This window comes from Oratosquilla oratoria, chromosome 20, assembly GCF_046742065.1.
Source record: "Oratosquilla oratoria isolate Oo_2021 chromosome 20, ASM4674206v1, whole genome shotgun sequence".
In the NCBI taxonomy this organism is placed as follows: Eukaryota; Metazoa; Arthropoda; class Malacostraca; order Stomatopoda; family Squillidae; genus Oratosquilla; species Oratosquilla oratoria.
Genome location: NC_134796.1, coordinates 2,955,080 through 2,982,579, shown reverse-complemented (window position 1 = coordinate 2,982,579; position 27,500 = coordinate 2,955,080). Strand labels below are relative to the sequence as shown.

Genomic DNA, 27,500 nt, shown 5'->3' with positions numbered 1-27,500 from the left:
TAGCAAAGAAGATGCCGAAGATGGTTGGAGCCAGTACACATCCTTGCTTGACTCCACTCTTGATGTCAAAGGGGTTGGACATGTTGCCTTCATACTGGATCGTTGCCTTCATGTCATCGTGAAAGGATCTAATGAGACTGTGGAGTTTTGGAGGGCAACCGATCTTTGGAAGGATGTCGAACAGCCCTTCCCTGCTGACCAGGTCAAAGGCCTCGGTCAGATCTATAAAGGCTATGTAGAGGGGCTTGCGTTGTTCCCTGCATTTCTCCTGAAGTTGACGAAGGGAGAATATCATGTCCACTGTGGACCGTTCTGTTCGGAAGCCACACTGAGACTCAGGGTAGACGCGCCCAGCGAGTTTCTGGAGACGCACAAGCACGACGCGGGCGTAGAGTTTCCCAACAATACTCAAGAGCGAGATGTCTCTGTAGTTGTTACAATCACTCCTTTCACCCTTATTCTTGTAGAGGGTGACAATCTTGGCATCTCTCATGTCTTGCGGCACGGCTCCCTCTTTCCAACACTGGCATAGGACGTCATGGAGGGGCTGCAGTAGAGTGTTTTTACAGCACTTGATGAGATCAGGGGGAATACCATCATTGCCAGGTGCTTTGCCGCTTGCTAGGCTGTCGATTGCTTTGTAGAGTTCCGCAATGGTTGGTTCAGCATCTAGTTCTTCCATGATAGCCAGGGGCTCAATGGCATCCAGGGCTGAGGGGGCAACGGTGTTCTCTCTGGAGTAGAGCTCAGAGTAGTGCTCCACCCATCTGTCCATCTGCTTGCCCTTGTCGGTGATCACTTCCCCACTGGTAGTCTTGAGGGGGCTGTTTTGCTCTGTGGTGGGCCTAGAGCTGTCTTGATGCCTTCATACATTCCTCTGATGTTACCCGAAACAGCTGCAAACTGAATGGAATCGCTGAGCTGTTGCCAGTATTCATTTGCACAACGTCTTGCAGTTTGTTGCACTTTGCTTCTTACTGCTCTGAGTGCTTGCAAGGTGTTCTCGTTGGGAGAGCGCTTGTATTCAGCAAGGGCAGCACGCTTTGCATCAATAACAGGGGACATCTCACTGAACTTAGCGTCAAACCAGTCGTTGTTCTTGGAGGTTTTCTTCCCAAAGGTTGCAAGGGCTGTTTTCTGAATGGTATCGCGGAGGTGGTCCCACTTCTCAGCTGCAGAGCAGTGCTGGTGTTCGACGGACAGAGCTTTTTGAAGGGACTTGGCGAACTCTTCGACTTTCTCAGGGAGATGCATACCCATGGTGTTCATGCGAGGTTTGCCTTTCTGCTTAGACTTGTGAAGCTTCTTAGGTTGTAACCTGATCTTGCAGCATACGAGGGAGTGGTCGGTGTCGCAGTCTGCGCTGTGGTAAGTGCGGGTAATCTGCACGAGCTTAATATTGCTACGACGGATCAGGATCAAGTCCAGCTGATGCCAGTGCTTTGAGCGAGGGTGACACCATGACACCCTGTGTTGAGGCTTGGTCTGGAAGAAGGAGTTGGTCACGCAGAGACTGTTGTAGGAGCAAAACTCCAGCAGGCGCTGCCCGTTCTCGTTGATCTTGCCAATTCCAAAATGTCCAAGACAGGAAGGCCAGGAGTCATGGTCGGCACCCACTCGAGCGTTGAAGTCTCCCAGGATGATGACATGTTCCTTGGGGGGTATGTTCTTCACGATGTTGCTGATGTTGATGTAAAACTCGTCCTTTGCTTCTGCTGTGGATGTCAGAGTGGGAGCGTAGGCGCTGACGAGAGTGACAGGACCTTCGGAGGTGTGGAGGCGGAGTGTCATCAGGCGTTCAGATCCCTTGTCTCCTGGTTCGACCATACTCAGCAAAGTGTTCCTGACAGCGAATCCAACTCCATGCTCACTTCGATCCTCTGCACTCTTCCCATGCCAGAAGAAAGTGAATTCCTTCTCCTTGAGTGTTCCGCTGTCGGCAATGCGAGTCTCTTGTAAAGCTGCTATGTCTACCTGTGGTCTCAGCAGCTCGCTGCTGATGACTGCTGTTTTTCTCGCATCACTGATGCCTTGAAGGTCTTCGGACAGTCCGGGTGTCATCGTTCGGACGTTCCAGCTTCCCAGTTTTAGGACTGGGCACCTGTTCTTTGAGTTTCTTGAGTTCTTGCCTGGTGCGGGTTTTGCAACCTGCTTGTCGGTTTGATCCTAATCCCCAAGCACCCAATGAGGAAGGCAGGCTGTGGCGGGACAACACCTTATTGACTGGGGGCTGCCCAGCTATAGGCGGGCGGTAGTTGTCCAGTAAGATCCGAGGATCTTTCCCACCGTCGGAAGCAGCCCATGGCGCCACATTCTACGCCAATCGAACATTGTGACTTATAACCGGTAACTGCTGCTTCCCGTGTTGGTTCAACGCTGTGAGGCGAAGCTGGAGTGACCTCTCCAGGGCGCAAGCCTGGGCAGAAGATTATGGAAGATAAGCAGTTGCCCATGCAACAGATCCCCCCTCTCCACACTGAAGATGGTTCCAAAGGAACAGCAAGAACTGGTACATTTTGGGCACCAACAGTGTCGCAGGAGTTGCCGGAACGTTACTGAGGTCAGCATCGAACCGCCTTAGGGACTCCATCTCCGGATTTTTCCTCAGGGTTTACTCCCGAAGCACTTCCCTTGGTGGGCAATCCACAAGGCAGTGGAGGTTTGGGGTCAGAGTTTTCCTTCTCCTAGATGAGTTGCCTTACTGGGCTGGGTCCCATCTACCCATGCGGCAGGTTGTACCGGGTTACATTTTACCAGTAGCAGGGACATACCCTGACCTGACCTGTATATATGTATATATATATATATACACAATATATATACATATATATATATACATATATATACATATATATATATACATATATATACATATAATATATATATACATATATATCATGTATATATACATATATACATACATATATATACCTCTTTTCTTTTTGGGTGTAGTGACAATGACAAAACCCTTGAACTTTTACAAGTGTGGCTTTCCCTCCATTAGTATATATATATATATATTTTCTATAACCTTCATCACCCAAAGCCGGCAAAGGATCGGACTGAACCGAAGGAACGACTTTCAAAGTACCGAGGGTGCATGCTAACCATTACGCCACTGCGTTTCAAGTCCTCCCGAAAGACACCTGTTACACACGTGAAAAGGTCTCTTCCATCATTTCTATGAAACTACTCTTTCGGTTCTTTTTTTGTTTCTATTCTGTGATAATGGTAACAGTTGAGTGTCTCCTGGTGCAAGCTTCATATCTCAAACAATTTGATGCCAGTAAGATTTTTTTCGCCCTTTGCTGCTGAGGTGCCGTGATGAATGAAATAACTTAGCGGCATCCTGAACATAGGCAAAAAGGGCTTGGTAAAAATCGTTAAGAGTCATAACCCCATTTGGTCTGCGGCAGACATGGAGAGGAATTATGGAAAAAAAAATGTCAGCGGGAGCGGAAGGTGGGGGGGGGATAGTTCCTTTTGGGAAGGGAGTTCCATCGGGAAGGATATGAACTCAGGATCTTTGGAAAATTAGCTGAACATGCTGGCCAAGAGTGCAACAATTGTCTTCTCTGTTATACATTTATCTATTATATCATTCTATATTATGTTATATTATATTATACTATATTATATAATATTATATTAGATTAGATTTTCATCGACGAGCTTTCTATCTCGTTTCTCCACTTACGGGCAGTGTCCACCATCGTTCCTAGGTACCGTATTCGAGCCTCGGGGGAACTTCTTCCCGATGAAAGGGTTAAAGAAAACACGTAGTAGAGTTCTGATCGCAGTGTAGTTGTTCCTACACACCCACATTAAAAAATATATCCCAAATGCAGTCTTGGCCTGACCTTTAAAGCGCTTCTGAGTATGCTACTGTACTTTCCTTTCTTCTGATCGAAATTGGGATAGCAGTGTGTCGATCGATCTACGTAGCCCCCCCCCCACTACCACACACACACACACAAAACAGTTTAGATAAAATGAGATATGAAGACGGGACACCACGAGCATAGCTCCCCTTCCCGTAAAATACAACTAGGTAGGTAAATACACTTTTTCGCCCAAAATATCTACCCTTTGCTCACTACAAGCTCATTCCCTTGGATTCACTTTGACCCCCTTGACTATGAGATATACACTTACGTTTATTGTGGCTGTTGTCTGGCGGTTTTATTCAGTTGAGTAAAAAAAAAACTTCCCCTCTGGAGTGTAGTATAGGCTATGATGAATCTCCTCTTGCAAACAACCCGCATGTTTGTTAAACCTAAAGAAAACAGTTGAGTTTCAGAGGACTGAAGAAGACCTCCGTTAAACCTTCGCTTCGAGTTACAGTAGGTTTTGTTATTTTGAAGCTGACACCAGAATTATTTATATATTTCTTTACTCAAAACCTCCGCGTCTTGAAAATCCAACGACTATTCTCGAGCATTTGTGCAATACTGATCTATAGAGTATGGCAACACTCACCACTAATTGCTCTTGATACAAAAAAACACAACTGTCGTTTTCCCACACGGAGCACACAGCTGACAGCTTCCCAAATGAAACAGCAAGTGGTCGCAGATCACGAAGTGCGCACAAACCTTTCTGGAAACTCACTAATTGCTCAAATCAGATCGTTGCAGGTGTCTGCATTTTGAAGTTCGCGTGTTGAACAAGATAGATCTTTTAGATTTGATGATTGTATATGACATATTTTTCAAACTTACTGGTAACACGCGACAGATTTCCAAAATTCAATGGTCGCATGTGAAAGATATCTTAAAATCACTGGTTGCTCGACAGACTTCTGAAATTCACTGCCCACACGCGACAGTTTTGGAATTTGATGGTTGTCTACGACACATTTTTGAAGCTCGATGGTTTTATACAACAAATGCAGCTCATTTATTGCATGCGACAGATATGAGATTCACAAAATACTTATAGATCTTTGAAACTCACTGAATTCACGCATTTTCTGAGTCGCCGGTTGGACGTGGAAGATCTCGGAAACTATGATTGTGTGATTTAATATATTGATTGCATGGTGCAGATTTTCTTAATGTGGCTGCAAGAAACATTTTTCAAACTCATTAATTGCACACCGATTGTTCCTAACTCACAGATTTATGCCACAGATTCTCCTAAACTCACTGATGATATATATCAGGCTTTCTAAACTCACTTTTTACTTATAAGAGGTTCAAGAGTAACTGGTTGCAAGCAACTATCGTTTTAACTTACAGATTGCACGCAACCGATCTCTGGAAGTCGATTGTTGCATGCAGCAAATCGCTATGTAAATGACTGCACAATATTCATAAACATAATTTTTGGCCGGTAAAGTTAGATGTGCTATCGCCAGTTGTAAGTGCTGGCGATAGAAAAGCCCTGTACGCAAACTCCCAGCGAGTGCTCACTGCTCCATAGTAACCGTCAAATGTCCTGTCAGCTACCGTGCTGCCGTGTATCTATGGCCTCTATGCAAATACCTTCTTTTAGTTTCTTTTACTGATCACTTAATTAATGGGAAATCAATAAGATACACTGGCAGCACGCTAGAACAGACAAATGGGCCTTCCGCCAAGGGAGAGTGACAGAAATTTTGGTGGCCACTGCACACGACGTTCCAACACTTCACGAATACCCGATGAATTAGGAAAGCGCCACAAAAATTGTATCACATTTTGCACAATGAAACCGCTTTTCAAATAAGAAAGTAGACCTTTTCTTGTCAGTAAATATCACTGTTAACTTGAGGTATTCAAACACTCTTGAGGAAAGAAACTTCGTCATTACTTGCAGATATACGAAGCCCAACGTTACTCATGACGGTCCTCATGCACGCGTAGCTAAACGTGTCATCCCTTCATCATTATATCTTTATATCTCTGTCTCCAATTACTGCTGATACTCCAACACAAGCATCCCAATTAAACTAGTCCGTGTTGGGCACTTCGTCCGAGAACTCTTATCCAAAAGAGATCGGATGACCGTGATCGACCAGATGTCCGTGATGGGGGAAATGTTAATTTTGATAGGAGAAATGTTGATGAGGCATTGAATGTCAATGAAGGACCAAATGATAATAATATAGAGCAAGGTATAAATAAAAAACAAAATGATAATATAAGACATGATATTGAAACTCAAAATGTGTCAAAAAGAAATAATCACGAGTTTCTTAAAACGATGTACTTTAATGCTCGTAGTATTAGGAACAAATTTCAAGAAATACAGGCGTATGTCAAAAGCGAAAATCTCGATATGATAGGAATAACTGAGACATGGTTAACTGGTACAGAGTTCGAAGCTGAATTTAATATTGCGGGATTTAAACACTCATCAGGATAGAAACCACAAGAAAGGTGGGGGTGTTCTATTGTACGTCAAAAACAATGTTCACGCTTGTGTTTTAGAGAAAGTGAAACAGGATGCATATGATAGTTTGTGGGTTGAGTTAACCCAAACAAATGGACAAAAAATGAATATAGGTGTAATATATAGGCCAAAGACATTATCATTAGCAGACGACAAACTGTTATTTCAAGAACTGTCTAGTTTCTGCAACCGGGATTAATTGATAATGGGCGATTTCAATTTTACTGACATTGATTGGATGACCCTTGAACATGGCCATATAGGTAATCGCTTGATTGATTTTCTTGGTGACAATTACTTATTCAGCTTGTAAAAGAGCCCACAAGATATGGAAACTTACTCGTTCTTTTGATCACTAGCCTCGAAAGCATGGTAAGTGATGTAGAAGTCGGTGAATCTGTTGCAAATAGCGATCACAACTTAGTCAGATTCAAACTCCTAAACAATTTTAGAATAGATACTTGTGCTTCTAAAATACCCGATTTCAGTAAAGCTCAATTCATAGGACTACGTCAGGAGCTTCAGCTTACAGATTGGGAGGCAAAATTAAACGAAAGGCATGTAGATCAGATGTGGGAAATATTTCAAAATACGCTCACTAAGATGATTCAAACTTACATTCTTTTTAAGGACAGACGTCCCCTAAATCAGGCTCGCCCAAAGTGGCTCGACAAAGAAACTGAAAAAAGTATTGCTAAAAAGAGACAGGCTTATAAGAAATATAAGTGCTCGGGTGCATCTAATGACTATGAAAGTTATGTATCAATACAGAGAGATTTAAAAAAGACAATAAGAAAAAGAAAACGACAATACGAAATGAACATCGCAGATAAAACCAAAGAGAATCCCAAAGAATTCTATAGTTACATTAGAGATAAAAAGGTTGTTAGGAATCACATTGGTCCACTATTACCTGCTGACGGTCAACTTGAATATTCAAATGAAGGAATGTGTAATATCTTAAACAATTATTTTAGCTCGGTATTCGTAAACGAAACACCTCAAAGTGAATTCCAACCTGAAACCTGTGAAAAGACTGGGGTAAACTTACTCACTACGGTAAATAGAACAAAAGAAAAAATTAAAAGGTGTATAGACAAACTCAGTTAATAAAACACCAGGGCCTGACGGTTGGCATCCAAGAATCTTAAAGGAAATGAAAAATGAGATTGTTCTTCCATTAGAAATTATTTTCAAGAAATCCATCATATCCGGAGATGTCCCAAGAGAATGGAAGCTAGCTAACGTTACTCCCATATTCAAAAAAGGTGACAAAAAGAAACCAAGTAACTATAGGCCTATAAGTTTGACTTCAATCGTAGGAAAAATAATGGAAACTATCATCAGAGATGCTATCGAACATCATTTAGAAAGTAACCGTTTGATAAATGATAGCCAGCATGGTTTCAAACGGAAACGTTCTTGCGTGACTAACTTACTCGAATTCTACAACACAGTTATCTCGAATTATGACAAAAGAAACAATATAGATTTAATATATCTAGGCTTTGCAAAAGCTTTTGATACCGTCCCACACGAAAGACTACTTACTAAACTAGCTTTGCATGGAATAAGTGGTAGCCTATTAGGATGGACTAGTAATTGGTTGAATGGTCGAAAACAGAGAGTTGTTTTAAATGGAAAAACTTCTGGATGGAAAAGTGTTGCAAGTGGAGTTCCTCAGGGTTCCGTTCTTGGGCCACTTCTATTCATAGTATATATAAATGATATAGACCATGGACTAAAATCTACTGTTTCCAAATTTGCTGATGATACAAAACTGTGCGGAGTGGCAAATGATCACTCAAACCAATTAGATATTCAAGAAGATTTAGATCAATTACAGCAATGGTCTGAAAAGTGGCTAATGAAATTTAACACAAGTAAATCCAAGGTAATGCACATAGGTAAAAATAACAGTAAGTACGATTACAAGTTATTTGGAAATTCGTTAACAAAAGTGGATAGTGAAAAAGATCTCGGCGTAATTATCAGTAACGACCTCAAATCATCCAAGCAATGTATTTCAGCCTCTGAGAAAGCAAATAAGATTCTGGGACTGATTGCGCGATCTTTTGATTTCAAAAGTCCATCACTCATTAACAAGCTATATAAAACGTTAGTTCGTCCACATTTGGAATATGCTGTTTCCGTATGGTCACCGAATCTCATTAAAGACATTGACAGACTGGAAAAAGTACAACCGCGAGCCACAAAACTGATTCCAAATATCAAAAATAAATCATACGAAAATCGACTAAAGCACATGAATCTGTTTTCCCTAAAAAAGCGTAGACTCAGAGGTGACTTGATACAGGTCTTTAAGATTTTAAAGGGAATTGACAACATCAAAAGTGACCAAATTTTCACATTGAATGAGAATTAGACAAGAAACAATGGTCTCAAACTGTCCGGAAATAGATTCAATTTGGAAGTAGGTAGAAACAACTTTGCCAACCGTGTAGTTAATGAATGGAATAAACTTCCTGCACAGGTAGTGCAATGTAGTTCAGTTCGAAGCTTTAAGAATCATTTAGATAAATACTTAAGTAAGATGTTGTAATGATTATAATTTATCTTATATTATTTGTTTTTGTTTTGTTATCATTTGTCTGTCTGATTTTCATTTATTATTAGTTATATGTTAATTTATTATTTACTATTTACCTGTTTGTTAATTATTTTAACTATACCTATGCATTTATTTATGTATATTATTTGTTTTTTACATTATTATAGTTTTTTATGTATTATTTTATTATTAATATGATTTTTTTTTTTTTTTGCATCCGACCTCGATATGGATCAAAAGGTCTCCTGTCGGCATGCTCCGCCTTTGTAATCCTTTGTAATTATCGCCTATCATCCCTATCCATGAAGTCATCTAACCTTCTCTTAAAGCAACCGATAGTTTCAGCGCTTATTACATAGTTACTAAATTGCTGTCTCAATGAAAATATGATAAAATGACAGGCCAAGAGTGCAAAGGTTACCGTGAAAGCTAAAATTTATTTATACAACGGAATGTATAAATGTCCTGCTTCTAATTTCAAAACGTGTAATTAAAAAACACAAGTGTCAAAACTCCCGACCCTCGACACTTGCCCACTGGCCATATTGCCAAATGTTTGTCCGTTCAAATAATTATTATTCGCGCTAAAATTGATCTCTAGTTTCTTTAGCACTATCGGGATGTGTGATAGCAATATTTTTTCACTTACGAAAACATTAATCGTGTCATATGGTTTATAAAAGGAAGACATATAACGAAATTATGAATATACATCAATAAACTTTAGTATCTGACTATCTGTACAAATCATGACTTGATTTTTGTTTTAGCAATATCAGGCTGAATTACAGTAGTATAGTATTTCATAAGGTTAGAAAATAATTGTGTGATACCATTTATGAAGAAAAAGTAAAACCCATACAATTATAAGATAAAAAAAATAGTATTTGACAACTCGTGCTAGAAGTATTGTATCCACGGTGACCTTATTCTCTCTCTCTAGCGCTATCTGGCGAAATCAAAAGCAACATCGAACGAAAACCAGTTGTACGGAAGGTGAATTCGACTTTAGATAGAACATATTTATTATTTTCACATTAACTGACACCTCATGGAATATTTTCTATCTTCATTACATTCTATGTATATCACATTATTTTACCTAGTGTAACTAAAAATCTCAAAGCAAAAATGCGTATGCCTGTTGTCGCTTCTGCCCGGTGCAACCACTTACAACGACTCCACATCGAACTCCGCTCCTCCCACACACAAAAGTCCTCTTTTCTTTTTGGGTGTAGTGACAATGACAAAACCCTTGAACTTTTACAAGTGTGGCTTTCCCTCCATTAGTATATATATATATTTTTTTCTATAACCTTCATCACCCAAAGCCGGCAAAGGATCGGACTGAACTTTGCATCGAAGACTGAATCGAAGGAACGACTTTCAAAATACCGAGGGTGCATGCTAACCATTACGCCACTGCGTTTCAAGTCCTCCCGAAAGACACCTGTTACACACGTGAAAAGGTCTCTTCCATCATTTCTATGAAACTACTCTTTCGGTTCTTTTTTTTCTTTCTATTCTGTAATAATGGTAACAGTTGAGTGTCTCCTGGTGCAAGCTTCATATCTCAAACAATTTGATGCCAGTAAGATTTTTTTCGCCCTTTGCTGCTGAGGTGCCGTTATGAATGAAATAACTTAGCGGCATCCTGAACATAGGCAAAAAGGGCTTGGTAAAAATCGTTAGAGTCATAACCCCATTTGGTCTGCGGCAGACATGGAGAGGAATTATGGAAAAAAAAATGTCAGCGGGAGCGGAAGGTGGGGGGGGGGGATAGTTCCTTTTGGGAAGGGAGTTCCATCGGGAAGGATATGAACTCAGGATCTTTGGAAAATTAGCTGAACATGCTGGCCAAGAGTGCAACAATTGCCTTCTCTGTTATACATTTACCTATTATATTATTCTATATTATGTTATATCATATTATATTATACTATATTATATAATATTATATTAGATTAGATTTTCATCGACGAGCTTTCTATCTCGTTTCTCCACTTACGGGCAGTGTCCACCATCGTTCCTAGGTACCGTATTCGAGCTTCGGGGGAACTTCTTCCGCAGCGAAAGGGTTAAAGAAAAACACGTAGTAGAGTTCTGATCGCAGTGTAGTTGTTCCTACACCCCTACATTAAAAAATATATCCCAAATGCAGTCTTGGCCTGACCTTTAAAGCGCTTCTGAATATGCTACTGTACTTTCCTTTTTTCTGATCGAAATTGGGATAGCAGTGTGTCGATCGATCTACGTAGCCCCCCCCCCACTACCACACACACACACACAAAACAGTTTAGATAAAATGAGATATGAAGACGGGACACCACGAGCATAGCTCCCCTTCCCGTAAAATACAACTAGGTAAATACAACTAGGTAGGTAAATACACTTTTTCGCCCAAAATATCTACCCTTTGCTCACTACAATCTCATTCCCTTGGATTCACTTTGACCCCTTTGACTATGAGATATACACTTACGTTTATTGTGGCTGTTGTCTGGCGGTTTTATTCAGTTGAGTAAAAAAAAAAAACTTCCCCTCTGGAGTGTAGTATAGGCTATGATGATTTACCTCTTGCAAACAACCCGCATGTTTGTTAAACTTAAAGAAAACAGTTGAGTTTCAGAGGACTGAAGAAGACCTCCGTTAAACCTTCGCTTCGAGTTGCAGTAGGTTTTGTTATTTTGAAGCTGACATCAGAATTATTTATATATTTATTTACTCAAAACCTCCGCGTCTTGAAAATCCAACGATTATTCTCGAGCATCTGTGCAATACTGATCTATAGAGTATGGCAACACTCACCACTAATTGCTCTTGATACAAAAATACACAACTGTCGTTTTCCCACACGGAGCACACAGCTGACAGCTTCCCAAATGAAACAGCAACTGGTCGCAGATCACGAAGTGCGCACAAACTTTTCTGGAAACTCACTAATTGCTCAAATCAGATCGTTGCAGGTGTCTGCATTTTGAAGTTCGCGTGTTGAACAAGATAGATCTTTTAGATTTGATGATTGTATATGACATATTTTTCAAACTTACTGGTAACACGCGACAGATTTTCAAAATTCAATGGTCGCATGTGAAAGATATCTTAAAATCACTGGTTGCTCGACAGACTTCTGAAATTCACTGCCCACACGCGACAGTTTTGGAATTTGATGGTTGTCTACGACACATTTTTGAAGCTCGATGGTTTTATACAACAAATGCAGCTCATTTATTGCATGCGACAGATATGAGATTCACAAAATACTTATAGATCTTTGAAACTCACTGAATTCACGCATTTTCTGAGTCGCCGGTTGGACGTGGAAGATCTCGGAAACTATGATTGTGTGATTTAATATATTGATTGCATGGTGCAGATTTTCTTAATGTGGCTGCAAGAAACATTTTTCAAACTCATTAATTGCACACCGATTGATCCTAACTCACAGATTTATGCCACAGATTCTCCTAAACTCACTGATGATATATATCAGGCTTTCTAAACTCACTATTTATTTATAAGAGGTTCAAGAGTAACTGGTTGCAAGCAACTATCGTTTTAACTTACAGATTGCACGTAACCGATCTCTGGAAGTCGATTGTTGCATGCAGCAAATCGCTATGTAAATGACTGCACAATATTCATAAACATAATTTTTGGCCGGTAAAGTTAGATGTGCTATCGCCAGTTGTAAGTGCTGGCGATAGAAAAGCCCTGTACGCAAACTCCAGGCGAGTGCTCACTGCTCCATAGTAGTGCTGGGCAAATACCGCTAATTTCAATACCGGAATTAACGGTAAACAACAATGCCGTTACCGGAATTACCGGTAATTTACCGGTAAAAGACTCGTGAGGTAGTAGTGACGTCCCAAGTTCGAGTCGCCTTTATGACTTAAATCTAAACAAATTTCATCCTACTACAGTGTGTAGTCACAAGTTTTGTAATGTCGTCACTAAAAATCCTGCGCTCCGAGTCGTTACTCCAACTCTCGTGGGCGGGGAGTAGGGAGGGGGTGCGTGTAAGGTCACAGCATTACCTCCTCTCCCTCAGTGCATAGGCCTACGCACCAATCCCCCCCTCCCACACTCCACTTCCGTCTCTATGTAAGTGCAATTTCATACAAAGAATATATTTTTCACATAGAAACACAATTTCATAAAAGAAAAATAATTACATGCATCATTTTTACACATTACACATAAAAATTCATTTCTAAAATCACCCATTTTTCATTTAGTCAGGACAAAGTTTTTTTGTACAATTGAGGTTTTAAAGGTTTTGTGCGAGATGAATTGACATATGTAGGTCATTTTCATAATGGTTTTTTTTTACCAAGTTCCTCTTATATTAGGCTCAGGAACACAATCTCAACCCTTTGAACTTGTGTCAGTTTTTTCAATTGTTTATAGTTGGCATTTTTTATATTGGAATTACGTTAATTTTGTATTAGCAGGACTCTACGATCCCTATATTTATATTATAGTACCTTTAAATGGACAAAAAACACACGCATATATTTTATTTTAATTTTTTATTCTGTGTATCCATTTGGATACATGCCCACCGGAATCGCCAGCGCGCGCCACCTCCACCAATCTAGGGTAAGGCTCGCAAATATTAGTTAATTAACCCTAGATTGGTGGAGGTGTGCCAATTGGATACTACGCGAATAATAATTGGACTACGCGAATAATAATTACATGCGTATCACTAACAAAATATGATTTTTGAATAACACGTTACCTTGCGTCGTAGAGGCCACTACAATGGGCACAGTGTTAATCCACCAGAATCTTTGATCGTCTCTGCCCGCTTATTCTTGTCTCTGATTTCCGTGAGTCTGTTGTGGTATACTGTATTCCCTGCCCCAACCCATAGCTTATATATATATCCTTGTCAGTCATCACTCGTGCGAGTCTGATAAATGTATTTTGAACTTGTTTGTGATTAACTCCAATACAAGTACAGTACAAATAGATTGTAACATGCAGATGGTGTCTTTCATGAGCAACTGCGTACATTTATGTAAATATGCATATATTAATAAACATTAGATATAAAGTTAAATATGAAGATCTGGTAAGTGTCTCTCCAATCTCCCCGTTCTGTGAGCTTTCATGTCCGTTCTACAAACTTTACAACGTGCCTTATTTCCATCCTCTTTCACTTCCGCTAACCATTTTTTAAACAGGGGATCCTTTAACCAGGCAGACTGAAAAGTTTTCGAGTAGTTTGACCACCTCTTCATTTCTAGATCACATAGGCTGACTAATCGAATACGTACATTTTGCACTGAACCTCTGCGGGCCGAGATGCGAACAAAACGATCTAGCACGTCTGTTAATTTTCATATTCGAATACGTACATTTCGTACTGTGCATCTGTGGGCCGAGAGGGGAGCAGGACGATCTAGCACGTTGAATACGTTCCTGTTAATTTTCATCCTACGTAGGGCCGTCAGTACTGTCACTTAGTACCACCAAGCCGAAACGTGCTTACCGCTCTCTGAGTATTATGGGATAGCTTATCGGTTAACGGAGCCTAAACGGTAGCAGATTTTTTGCTGGTAAGCTACCGTCAAGGTTGTTACCGATAAAACCCGTAACTACCGGTAGCTGCCCACCACTACCGTCACTCAGTACCACCAAGCCGAGACGTGCTTACCGCTCCACGAGTGTTTGGTATAGCTTATCGGTTAACGGAACCTTAACGGTAGCAGAATTATTGCCGGTAAGCTACCGTCAAGGCTGTTACCGATACAACCGGTAACTTTACCGGTAGCTGCCCACCACTACTCCATAGTAACCGTCAAATGTCCTGTCAGCTACCGTGCTGCCGTGTATCTATGGCCTCTATGCAAATACCTTCTTTTAGTTTCTTTTACTGATCACTTAATTAATGGGAAATCAATAAGATACACTGGCAGCACGCTAGAACAGACAAATGGGCCTTCCGCCAAGGGAGAGTGACAGAAATTTTGGTGGCCACTGCACACGACGTTCCAACACTTCACGAATACCCGATGAATTAGGAAAGCGCCACAAAAATTGTATCACATTTTGCACAATGAAACCGCTTTTCAAATAAGAAAGTAGACCTTTTCTTGTCAGTAAATATCACTGTTAACTTGAGGTATTCAAACACTATTGAGGAAAGAAACTTCGTCATTACTTGCAGATATACGAAGCCCAACGTTACTCATGACGGTCCTCATGCACGCGTAGCTAAACGTGTCATCCTTCATCTTTATATCTCTGTCTCCAATTACTGCTGATACTCCAACACCTGCATCCCAATTAAACTAGTCCGTGTTGGGCACTTCGTCCGAGAACTCTTATCCAAAAGAGATCGGATGACCGTGATCGACCAGATGTCCGTGATGGGGGAAATGTTAATTTTGATAGGAGAAATGGTGATGAGGCATTGAATGTCAATGAAGGACCAAATGATAATAATATAGAGCAAGGTATAAATAAAAAACAAAATGATAATATAAGACATGATATTGAAACTCAAAATGTGTCAAAAAGAAATAATCACGAGTTTCTTAAAACGATGTACTTTAATGCTCGTAGTATTAGGAACAAATTTCAAGAAATACAGGCGTATGTCAAAAGCGAAAATCTCGATATGATAGGAATAACTGAGACATGGTTAACTGGTACAGAGTTCGAAGCTGAATTTAATATTGCGGGATTTAAACACTTTCATCAGGATAGAAACCACAAGAAAGGTGGGGGTGTTCTATTGTACGTTAAAAACAATGTTCATGCTTGTGTTTTAGAGAAAGTGAAACAGGATGCATATGATAGTTTGTGGGTTGAGTTAACCCAAACAAATGGAAAAAAATGAATATAGGTGTAATATATAGGCCAAAGACATTATCATTAGCAGACGACAAACTGTTATTTCAAGAACTGTCTAGTTTCTGCAACCGGGATTTATTGATAATGGGTGATTTCAATTTTACTGGCATTGATTGGATGACCCTTGAACATGGCCATATAGGTAATCGCTTGATTGATTTTCTTGGTGACAATTACTTAATTCAGCATGTAAAAGAGCCCACAAGATATGGAAACTTACTCGATCTTTTGATCACTAGCCGCGAAAGCATGGCAAGTGATGTAGAAGTCGTTGAATCTGTTGCAAATAGCGATCACAACTTAGTCAGATTCAAACTCCTAAACAATTTTAGAATAGATACTTGTGCTTCTAAAATACCCGATTTCAGTAAAGCTCAATTCATAGGACTACATCAGGAGCTTCAGCTTACAGATTGGGAGGCAAAATTAAACGAAAGGCCTGTAGATCAGATGTGGGAAATATTTCAAAATACGCTCACTAAGATGATTCAAACTTACATTCTTTTTAAGGACAGACGTCCCCTAAATCAGGCTCGCCCAAAGTGGCTCGACAAAGAAACTGAAAAAAGTATTGCTAAAAAGAGACAGGCTTATAAGAAATATAAGTGCTCGGGTGCATCTAATGACTATGAAAGTTATGTATCAATACAGAGAGATTTAAAAAAGACAATAAGAAAAAGAAAACGACAATACGAAATGAACATCGCAGATAAAACCAAAGAGAATCCCAAAGAATTCTATAGTTACATTAGAGATAAAAAGGTTGTTAGGAATCACATTGGTCCACTATTACCTGCTGACGGTCAACTTGAATATTCAAATGAAGGAATGTGTAATATCTTAAACAATTATTTTAGCTCGGTATTCGTAAACGAAACACCTCAAAGTGAATTCCAACCTGAAACCTGTGAAAAGACTGGGGTAAACTTACTCACTACGGTAAATAGAACAAAAGAAAAAATTAAAAGGTGTATAGACAAACTCAGTTAATAAAACACCAGGGCCTGACGGTTGGCATCCAAGAATCTTAAAGGAAATGAAAAATGAGATTGTTCTTCCATTAGAAATTATTTTCAAGAAATCCATCATATCCGGAGATGTCCCAAGAGAATGGAAGCTAGCTAACGTTACTCCCATATTCAAAAAAGGTGACAAAAAGAAACCAAGTAACTATAGGCCTATAAGTTTGACTTCAATCGTAGGAAAAATAATGGAAACTATCATCAGAGATGCTATCGAACATCATTTAGAAAGTAACCGTTTGATAAATGATAGCCAGCATGGTTTCAGACGGAAACGTTCTTGCGTGACTAACTTACTCGAATTCTACAACACAGTTATCTCGAATTATGACAAAAGAAACAATATAGATTTAATATATCTAGACTTTGCAAAAGCTTTTGATACCGTCCCACACGAAAGACTACTTACTAAACTAGCTTTGCATGGAATAAGTGGTAGCCTATTAGGATGGACTAGTAATTGGTTGAATGGTTGAAAACAGAGAGTTGTTTTAAATGGAAAAACTTCTGGATGGAAAAGTGTTGCAAGTGGAGTTCCTCAGGGTTCCGTTCTTGGGCCACTTCTATTCATAGTATATATAAATGATATAGACCATGGACTAAAATCTACTGTTTCCAAATTTGCTGATGATACAAAACTGTGCGGAGTGGCAAATGATCACTCAAACCAATTAGATATTCAAGAAGATTTAGATCAATTACAGCAATGGTCTGAAAAGTGGCTAATGAAATTTAACACAAGTAAATCCAAGGTAATGCACATAGGTAAAAATAACAGTAAGTACGATTACAAGTTATTTAGAAATTCGTTAACAAAAGTGGATAGTGAAAAAGATCTCGGCGTAATTATCAGTAACGACCTCAAATCATCCAAGCAATGTATTTCAGCCTCTGAGAAAGCAAATAAGATTCTGGGATTGATTGCGCGATATTTTGATTTCAAAAGTCCATCACTCATTAACAAGCTATATAAATCGTTAGTTCGTCCACATTTGGAATATGCTGTTTCCGTATGGTCACCGAATCTCATTAAAGACATTGACAGACTGGAAAAAGTACAACGGCGAGCCACAAAACTGATTCCAAATATCAAAAATAAATCATACGAAAATCGACTAAAGCACATGAATCTGTTTTCCCTAAAAAAAACGTAGACTCAGAGGTGACTTGATACAGGTCTTTAAGATTTTAAAGGGAATTGACAACATCAAAAGTGACAAAATTTTCACATTGAATGAGAATCAGACAAGAAACAATGGTCTCAAACTGTCCGGAAATAGATTCAATTTGGAGGTAGAAACAACTTTGCCAACCGTGTAGTTAATGAATGGAATAAACTTCCTGCACAGGTAGTGCAATGTAGTTCAGTTCGAAGCTTTAAGAATCATTTAGATAAATACTTAAGTAAGATGCTGTAATGATTATAATTTATCTTATATTATTTGTTTTTGTTTTGTTATCATTTGTCTGTCTGATTTTCATTTATTATTAGTTATATGTTAATTTATTATTTACTATTTACCTGTTTGTTAATTATTTTAACTATACCTATGCATTTATTCATGTATATTATTTGTTATTTACATTATTATAGTTTTTATTTATTGTTTTATTATTAATATGATTTTTTTTTCTTTTTTTTTGCATCCGACCTAGATATGGATCAAAAGGTCTCCTGTCGGCATGCTCCGCCTTTGTAATCCTTTGTAATTATCGCCTATCATCCCTATCCATGAAGTCATCTAACCTTCTCTTAAAGCAACCGATAGTTTCAGCGCTTATTACATAGTTACTAAATTGCTATCTCAATGAAAATATGATAAAATGACAGGCCAAGAGTGTAAAGGTTACCGTGAAAGCTAAAATTTATTTATACAACGGAATGTATAAATGTCCTGCTTCTAATTTCAAAACGTGTAATTAAAAAACACAAGTGTCAAAACTTCCGACCCTCGACACTTGCCCACTGGCCATGTTGCCAAATGTTTGTCCGTTCAAATAATTATTATTCGCGCTAAAATTGATCTCTGGTTTCATTAGCACTATCGGGATGTGTGATAGCAATATTTTTCACACAAAACTTACGAAAACATTAATCGTGTCATATGGTTTATAAAAGGAAGACATATAACGAAATTATGAATATACATTAATAAACTTTAGTATCTGACTATCTGTACAAATCATGACTTGATTTTTGTTTTAGCAATATCAGGCTGAATTACAGTAGTATAGTATAAGAGAACATAAGAACATAAGAAATAAAGGAGACTGCAAAATACCATAAGGCCAATACTAGGCAGCTCCGTATCCATCACCACCTGTCATCCCCATCCATAAAGTTGTCTAATCGTTTTTTAAAACAACTGATAGTTTCAGCGCTTACTACGTGGTTACTAAGTTTATTCCATTCATCGACCACCCTATTTGTAAAGCAATTCTTGCCTATTTCCTTCTTAAATCTAAATTTGTATTTCATATGGTTAGAAAATAATTGTGTGATACCATTTATGAAGAAAAAGTAAAACCCATACAATTATAAGATAAAAAAAAAATAGTATTTGACAACTCGTACTAGAAGTATTGTATCCACGGTGACCTACCTTAGCGCTATCTGGCGAAATCAAAAGCAACATCGAACGAAAGCCAGCTGTACGGATGGTGAATTCGACTTTAGATAGTATATATTTATTGTTTTCACATTAACTGACACCACATGGACTACATTCTATTTTCATTATATTCTATGTATATCACATTATTCTACCTATTGTAACTAAAAATCTCAAAGCAAAAAGCATGTGTCTGTTGTAGCTTCTGCCCGGTGCAGCCGCTTACAACGACTCCACACCGATCTCCGCTCCTCCCACACACAAAAGTCGTCGGCGACGAATTAAACTCAAGATAAAAGTGCAAATGTCACCACCGGAAACCTTTCGGAGGCGTTTGAGAGTGTGGACTCACTGTGTCTTATCTTTTATGCGCAACAGACCAATCATTGTGGTCTGAAAAGTGGCTAATGAAATTTAACACAAGTAAATCCAAGGTAATGCACATAGGTAAAAATAACAGTAAGTACGATTACAAGTTATTTGGAAATTCGTTAACAAAAGTGGATAGTGAAAAAGATCTCGGCGTAATTATCAGTAACGACCTCAAATCATCCAAGCAGTGTATTTCAGCCTCTGAGAAAGCAAATAAGATTCTGGGACTGATTGCGCGATCTTTTGATTTCAAAAGTCCATCACTCATTAACAAGCTATATAAAACGTTAGTTCGTCCACATTTGGAATATGCTGTTTCCGTATGGTCACCGAATCTCATTAAAGACATTGAGAGACTGGAAAAAGTACAAAGGCGAGCCACAAAACTGATTCCAAATATCAAAAATAAATCATACGAAAATCGACTAAAGCACATGAATCTGTTTTCCCTAAAAAAAAAAAACGTAGACTCAGAGGTGACTTGATACAGGTCTTTAAGATTTTAAAGGGAATTGACATCAAAAGTGACAAAATTTTCACATTGAATGAGAATCAGACAAGAAACAATGGTTTCAAACTGTCCGGAAATAGATTAAATTGGGAAGTAGGTAGAAACAACTTTGACAACCGTGTAGTTAATGAATGGAATAAACTTCCTGCACAGGTAGTGCAATGTAGTTCAGTTCGAAGCTTTAAGAATCATTTAGATAAATACCTAAGTAAGATGCTGTAATGATTATAATTTATCTTATATTATTTGTTTTTGTTTTGTTATCGTTTGTCTGTCTGATTTTCAATTATTATTGGTTATATGTCGGTTTATTGTTTGCTATTTACCTGTTTGTATGTTATTTTAACTATACCTATGCATTTGTTTATGTTTTTTATTTGTTATTTGCAATATTATAGTTTTTGTTTGTTATCATGCTCCGCCTTTGTAATCCTTTGTATTCTCCTCAAGACTGCATAGGGGAAAATTAAGTCACGTGGCGATCGACGGAAAAAAGTCTGTAAAAACGGTTCAAGTCAGCTACGAGTTCAGTAAGAACCAGGTTTACCTCAGACTAGCAGAATCTTCTGGCAGCAGATAAAATACACACACACACATATATATATATATATATATATATATATATATATATATATATAAATATATATATATATATATATATATATATACATATATATATATATATATACACAGTCTCTCTTGATAGCGTATTGGTTTACATCACTGTAACTTTGTTACGGGTTATAGTCAGCGCAACGAGAAGTGACCGCTAAGGCGGGGTTAGGAGATTTCCCGGTGTTGCCACATCTCCACAGATAACACGGCGCGCACGGCTCACACTGAATGCAGTGTGAGGGGGGCGGGGCCAGAGAATAAATGTAGGGCAACGTCGCTCTCCCTTGCTCATATGCCATGTCTGACTCGAGGAAACGAAACCTTTGTATAGAAAACATTGCTTTGATTTTTACCTCAGTGGTGGTGTGTGACAAAAAATTGGAATATAATTATATGTGGCAACATTATAAAAATATAAAATAAAATAATAAAATAATCATATGTGGCAACACAGGGGCACTCCCAGTACTCCGCCCTAACGGCCATTTCTCAATGCAACGAGTACAGCTGGATTCGAATCTTCGGCTTGTCCACGTTTCAATTTCCAACGGATGCCTCCATCGAGACGATTCTCAGTCTTGACTGCGATGGCATGGAATTAAAAGTGATTTGTGGTTTAAAAAGATATATATATATATATATATATATATATATATATATATATATATATATATATATATATATATATATATATCACTATCCCAACACCGTGCGTAAGCAAATTGTGAACGTTCAACAAAAACCGAAGGAAGTTGAGTCACCTGGTGTTTATTGTTTGCTCTGCAAAGATTGTGATTTAGTTTACTTGGGTCAAACCGGGAGAGATTTGAACACTAGATTGGCAGAACATAAAAGGTCAATTAGGTATGGGCAAGAAAATTCGGCTGTATTTCTTCATGTTAAAAATAAGAATCATTCTTTCGACTGGGGTAAGGCCAGATTAGTGTTCAAGTCCCACTGCGGTTTCAGGAGGAAAATAGTCGAATCAGCATTAATTGAGGAATGCCCTAATATTAATATTTCTAAAGGGCAGTGGACACCTGACATAATCTCACGCGCAGCAGTAAGCAAGTTAGTGCGGACGTTACATCCCCCCCTCTCCTCACCCCCTCCCTCCCCCGCCACCCCAGTTTGCCCCGCGCCTGAGTGAGGTCAACTGTCCACATCTCTTCTTACTGTAGTTTATAAGTCCCCTCTGTTCTCTATCTTATGTACTTTCCTGAAGAGGGCTACAGTTGATAGCCGAAATATAGGATTCTTCTTTATTCGAAGTTTATTCTTTCTCCGACTGTGGGTTCCTGTGTGTGACATATATACATATATATATGTATATATATATATATATATGTATATATATTATATATATACATATATATGATATATATATATGTATTGAGAGAGTGACGATACATATGCCCATATTATGAATTCAACCAAATCCCCCTAAATTAACGAATCGAAAAAGGAAACAATACCAAAATAAAACAATAATTGAATTCATGAATGAATAGAAATTAGACATATAGATTAATGAATACTTGAATAAATGTATTTCTAAATATATGAATACGTCATCAAATGAATATGAATAAACAAATATATATAATAAATCAATGCATTAATCAAAAGTACAGTATGTTGCAATAAGTAAAAAAAGATGAAAGAGTAAAACAACAAACATTTTCAATTCTCAACAAAGCCGACTGCAAACATGAAATAAAATGAAGCAAAACAAAGTAAGATATAATGAAATAGAATAAAATAAGATGAAGATGAAAAAAATAAGATTGAATAAGAATTGAAATAGAATTAGAAAATAATTAGATAAAGTAAAGAGGAGGAACAGGGAAAGAATGTATTAGTACCAGCAGATTCTGTAGCACTGAAATTTTCACGCCTTAGCCTGAGTCAGTGCTATTTCAAGCAAAGAACACTATGTTAGTCATAATCCATTCCACAAGGATCTTACCCATCAGCCATTGTGTCAAAGACCACCATCTTCAGACTTCTGAAATTAAAGCAAAATTATTTTTTCCTTGTTTCATTATGGATGAGTGCGCCTCTGATATTTACTTTCTAAATTCGTTAACCATAATAAAAACGAGCACCTTATAATATACTTCTGTAAAGAATCTCGTAAAAAACACCTGTATCATTTAAATGTACTCTTAATTTATCTTATTTTCTTCCACTATATTATCCAATTTTACTCAATTATATATAATTTCAGTCACCCACATACTTTCTCTCTGTGTATATATATGAATATATATATATATATATATATATTATATATGTATATATATATACATATATATACCGGTATAAATATGCATACATTATATATATATATATATATATATATATATATATATACCGGTATAAATACGCATACATAATATATATATATATATATATATATATATATTTATATATACATATATACACGTATGTATGTATATATATATATATATATACATATATATGTATATATACACATATATATATATTTAAGATTATTTCAGACAAATGAGAGAGAATGTGGGTGGGGAAAGGCAAACGAAGATGTGTTAGGAATAGAGTTTATTGCCCTAACGTTGCGACCAACTTGGTCTTCTTCAGAGGACTACAGCATTACAGAAGGATCACAATTCTTATATTCGTAATGAGAGGGAACCCGCCAAGGTATGAGCGTCATGCTTTCCCTTTGGCTAACGATTTAATTATTAGGACACTTGCTGCTTTCGAGAGGCATTAAATCCGTCTCTGTCGTTGTTGTTCGTTTGCCCTTCCCCACCCACATCCTCTCATATATATATATATATATATATATATATATATATATATATATATATTATATATATATATATATATGTACATATATGTATATATATATATATATATACATATATATATATGTGTGTATATATATATATATATTACATATACATGTATATATGTATATATATATATATAAACAATATATATACACATATATATATACACATATATATATAAACACATATATATATACAAATATATATATATATATATATATATATATATATATATACATATATTACCTCTTTTCTTTTTGGGTGTAGTGACAATGACAATACCCTTGAACTTTTACAAGTGTGGCTTTCCCTCCATTAGTATATATATATTCTTTTTTCTATAACCTTCATCACCCAAAGCCGGCAAAGGATCGGACTGAACCTTGCATCGAACACTGAATCGAAGGAACGACTTTCAAAATACCGAGGGTGGATGCTAACCATTACGCCACTGCGTTTCAAGTCCTCCCGAAAGACACCTGTTACACACGTGAAAAGGTCTCTTCCATCATTTCTATGAAACTACTCTTTCGGTTCTTTTTTTTCTTTCTATTCTGTAATAATGGTAACAGTTGAGTGTCTCCTGGTGCAAGCTTCATATCTCAAACAATTTGATGCCAGTAAGATTTTTTTCGCCCTTTGCTGCTGAGGTGCCGTTATGAATGAAATCATTTAGCGGCATCCTGAACATAGGCAAAAAGGGCTTGGTAAAAATCGTTAGAGTCATAACCCCATTTGGTCTGCGGCAGACATGGAGAGGAATTATGGGAAAAAAATGTCAGCGGGAGCGGAAGGTGGGGGGGGGGAGGATAGTTCCTTTTGGGAAGGGAGTTCCATCGGGAAGGATATGAACTCAGGATCTTTGGAAAAATTAGCTGAACATGCTGGCCAAGAGTGCAACAATTGTCTTCTCTGTTATACATTTATCTATTATATTATTCTATATTATGTTATATTATATTATATTATACTATATTATATAATACTATATTAGATTAGATTTTCATCGACGAGCTTTCTATCTCGTTTCTCCACTTACGGGCAGTGTCCACCATCGTTCCTAGGTACCGTATTCGAGCCTCGGGGGAACTTCTTCCCGATGGAAGGATTAAAGAAAAACACGTAGTAGAGTTCTGATCGTAGTGTAGTTGTTCCTACACCCCCCACATTAAAAAATATATCCCAAATGCAGTCTTGGCCTGACCTTTAAAGCGCTTCTGAATATGCTACTGTACTTTCCTTTCTTCTGATCTAAATTGGGATAGCAGTGTGTCGATCGATCTAGGTAGCCCGCCCCTCACCACACACACACACACACACAACAGTTTAGATAAAATGAGATATGAAGACGGGACACCACGAGCATAGCTCCCCTTCCCGTAAAATACAACTAGGTAGGTAAATACACTTTTTCGCCCAAAATATCTACCCTTTGCTCACTACAATCTCATTCCCTTGGATTCACTTTGACCCCTTTGACTATGAGATATACACTTACGTTTATTGTGGTTGTTGTCTGGCGGTTTTATTCAGTTGAGTAAAAAAAAAACTTCCCCTTTGGAGTGTAGTGTAGGCTATGATGATTTACCTCTTGCAAACAACCCGCATGTTTGTTAAACTTAAAGAAAACAGTTGAGTTTCAGAGGACTGAAGAAGACCTCCGTTAAACCTTCGCTTCGAGTTACAGTAGGTTTTGTTATTTTGAAGCTGACACCAGAATTATCTATATATTTCTTTTCTCAAAACCTCCGCGTCTTGAAAATCCAACGATTATTCTCGAGCATTTGTGCAATACTGATCTATAGAGTATGGCAACACTCACCACTAATTGCTCTTGATACAAAAAAACACAACTGTCGTTTTCCCACATGGAGCACACAGCTGACAGCTTCCCAAATGAAAAAGCAAGTGGTCGCAGATCACGAAGTGCGCACAAACTTTTCTGGAAACTCACTAATTGCGCGAATCAGATCGTTGCAGGTGTCTGCATTTTGAAGTTCGCGTGTTGAACAAGATAGATCTTTTAGATTTGATGATTGTATATGATATATTTTTCAAACTTACTGGTAACACGCGAGATTTCCAAAATTCAATGGTCGCATGTGAAAGATATCTTAAAATCACTGGTTGCTCGACAGACTTCTGAAATTCACTGCCTACACGCGACAGTTTTGGAATTTGATGGTTGTCTACGACACATTTTTGAAGCTCGATGGTTTTATACAACAAATGCAGCTCATTTATTGCATGCGACAGATATGAGATTCACAAACTACTTATAGATCTTTGAAACTCACTGAATTCACGCATTTTCTGAGTCGCCGGTTGGACGTGGAAGATCTCGGAAACTATGATTGTGTGATTTAATATATTGATTGCATGGTGCAGATTTTCTTAATGTGGCTGCAAGAAACATTTTTCAAACTCATTAATTGCACACTGATTGATCCTAACTCACAGATTTATGCCACAGATTCTCCTAAACTCACTGATGATATATATCAGGCTTTCTAAACTCACTATTTATTTATAAGAGGTTCAAGAGTAACTGGTTGCAAGCAACTATCGTTTTAACTTACAGATTGCACGTAACCGATCTCTGGAAGTCGATTGTTGCATGCAGCAAATCGCTATGTAAATGACTGCACAATATTCATAAACATAATTTTTGGCCGGTAAAGTTAGATGTGCTATCGCCAGTTGTAAGTGCTGGCGATAGAAAAGCCCTGTACGCAAACTCCAGGCGAGTGCTCACTGCTCCATAGTAACCGTCAAATGTCCTGTCAGCTACCGTGCTGCCGTGTATCTATGGCCTCTATGCAAATACCTTCTTTTAGTTTCTTTTACTGATCACTTAATTAATGGGAAATCAATAAGATACACTGGCAGCACGCTAGAACAGACAAATGGGCCTTCCGCCAAGGGAGAGTGACAGAAATTTTGGTGGCCACTGCACACGACGTTCCAACACTTCACGAATACCCGATGAACTAGGAAAGCGCCACAAAAATTGTATCACATTTTGCACAATGAAACCGCTTTTCAAATAAGAAAGTAGACCTTTTCTTGTCAGTAAATATCACTGTTAACTTGAGGTATTCAAACACTCTTGAGGAAAGAAACTTCGTCATTACTTGCAGATATACGAAGCCCAACGTTACTCATGACGGTCCTCATGCACGCGTAGCTAAACGTGTCATCCTTTATCATTATATCTTTATATCTCTGTCTCCAATTACTGCTGATATTCCAACACCTGCATCCCAATTTAACTAGTCCGTGTTGGGCACTTCGTCCGAGAACTCTTATCCAATGGGCCTTACAGCCTGCGGCTCAGTTTGTTTTGCTCGCGGGCAGCCGTTAACGCATGCGCTGTCCGGAACTCAATGACCACGGGATGGCAACATCGTATAACCGCTGATAGTGAAGGGACACGGACTCCCACTCCCACTCTCCATCACCCTCCACCAATACCATCCTCTTCCGAACTGACCTATATACGGTGTCCTTAAAAGTACTAAAGGGAAGAGTGTTATGTCACCCCTGTGTTTAATTTTTTCATTATTAATGTTGCATGCAATACGTGTGTGGTAAACATACAAACACACACACACACACACAAACACGACTTAACGGTGAAATGATACAAATTTCAATCGGTAATTCACAGATTTGAGTTATAATCCCACCTATGGCTTGAAAAAAACAACAACAGCA

The 27,500-nt window shown here is 38.1% G+C and overlaps 2 protein-coding genes across 3 annotated transcripts in view; both read right to left on the bottom strand.

Annotated features, from left to right (window-relative positions):
* LOC143036032 (uncharacterized) overlaps positions 1–2,061 on the bottom strand; it is a 4,276-nt gene extending 2,215 nt beyond the window's left edge. Inside the window, exons 1-3 of the mRNA XM_076203289.1 lie at positions 1,675–2,061; positions 948–1,560; positions 439–711 (exon numbers count right to left, since the gene is read on the bottom strand). Coding sequence (XP_076059404.1) covers positions 439–711; positions 948–1,560; positions 1,675–2,061 — 1,273 coding nt within the window. The remainder of the gene's footprint in view (positions 1–438; positions 712–947; positions 1,561–1,674) is intronic.
* LOC143036374 (beta-1,4-glucuronyltransferase 1-like) overlaps positions 1–27,500 on the bottom strand; it is an 86,147-nt gene that overhangs the window by 33,473 nt on the left and 25,174 nt on the right. The window lies entirely within an intron of this gene.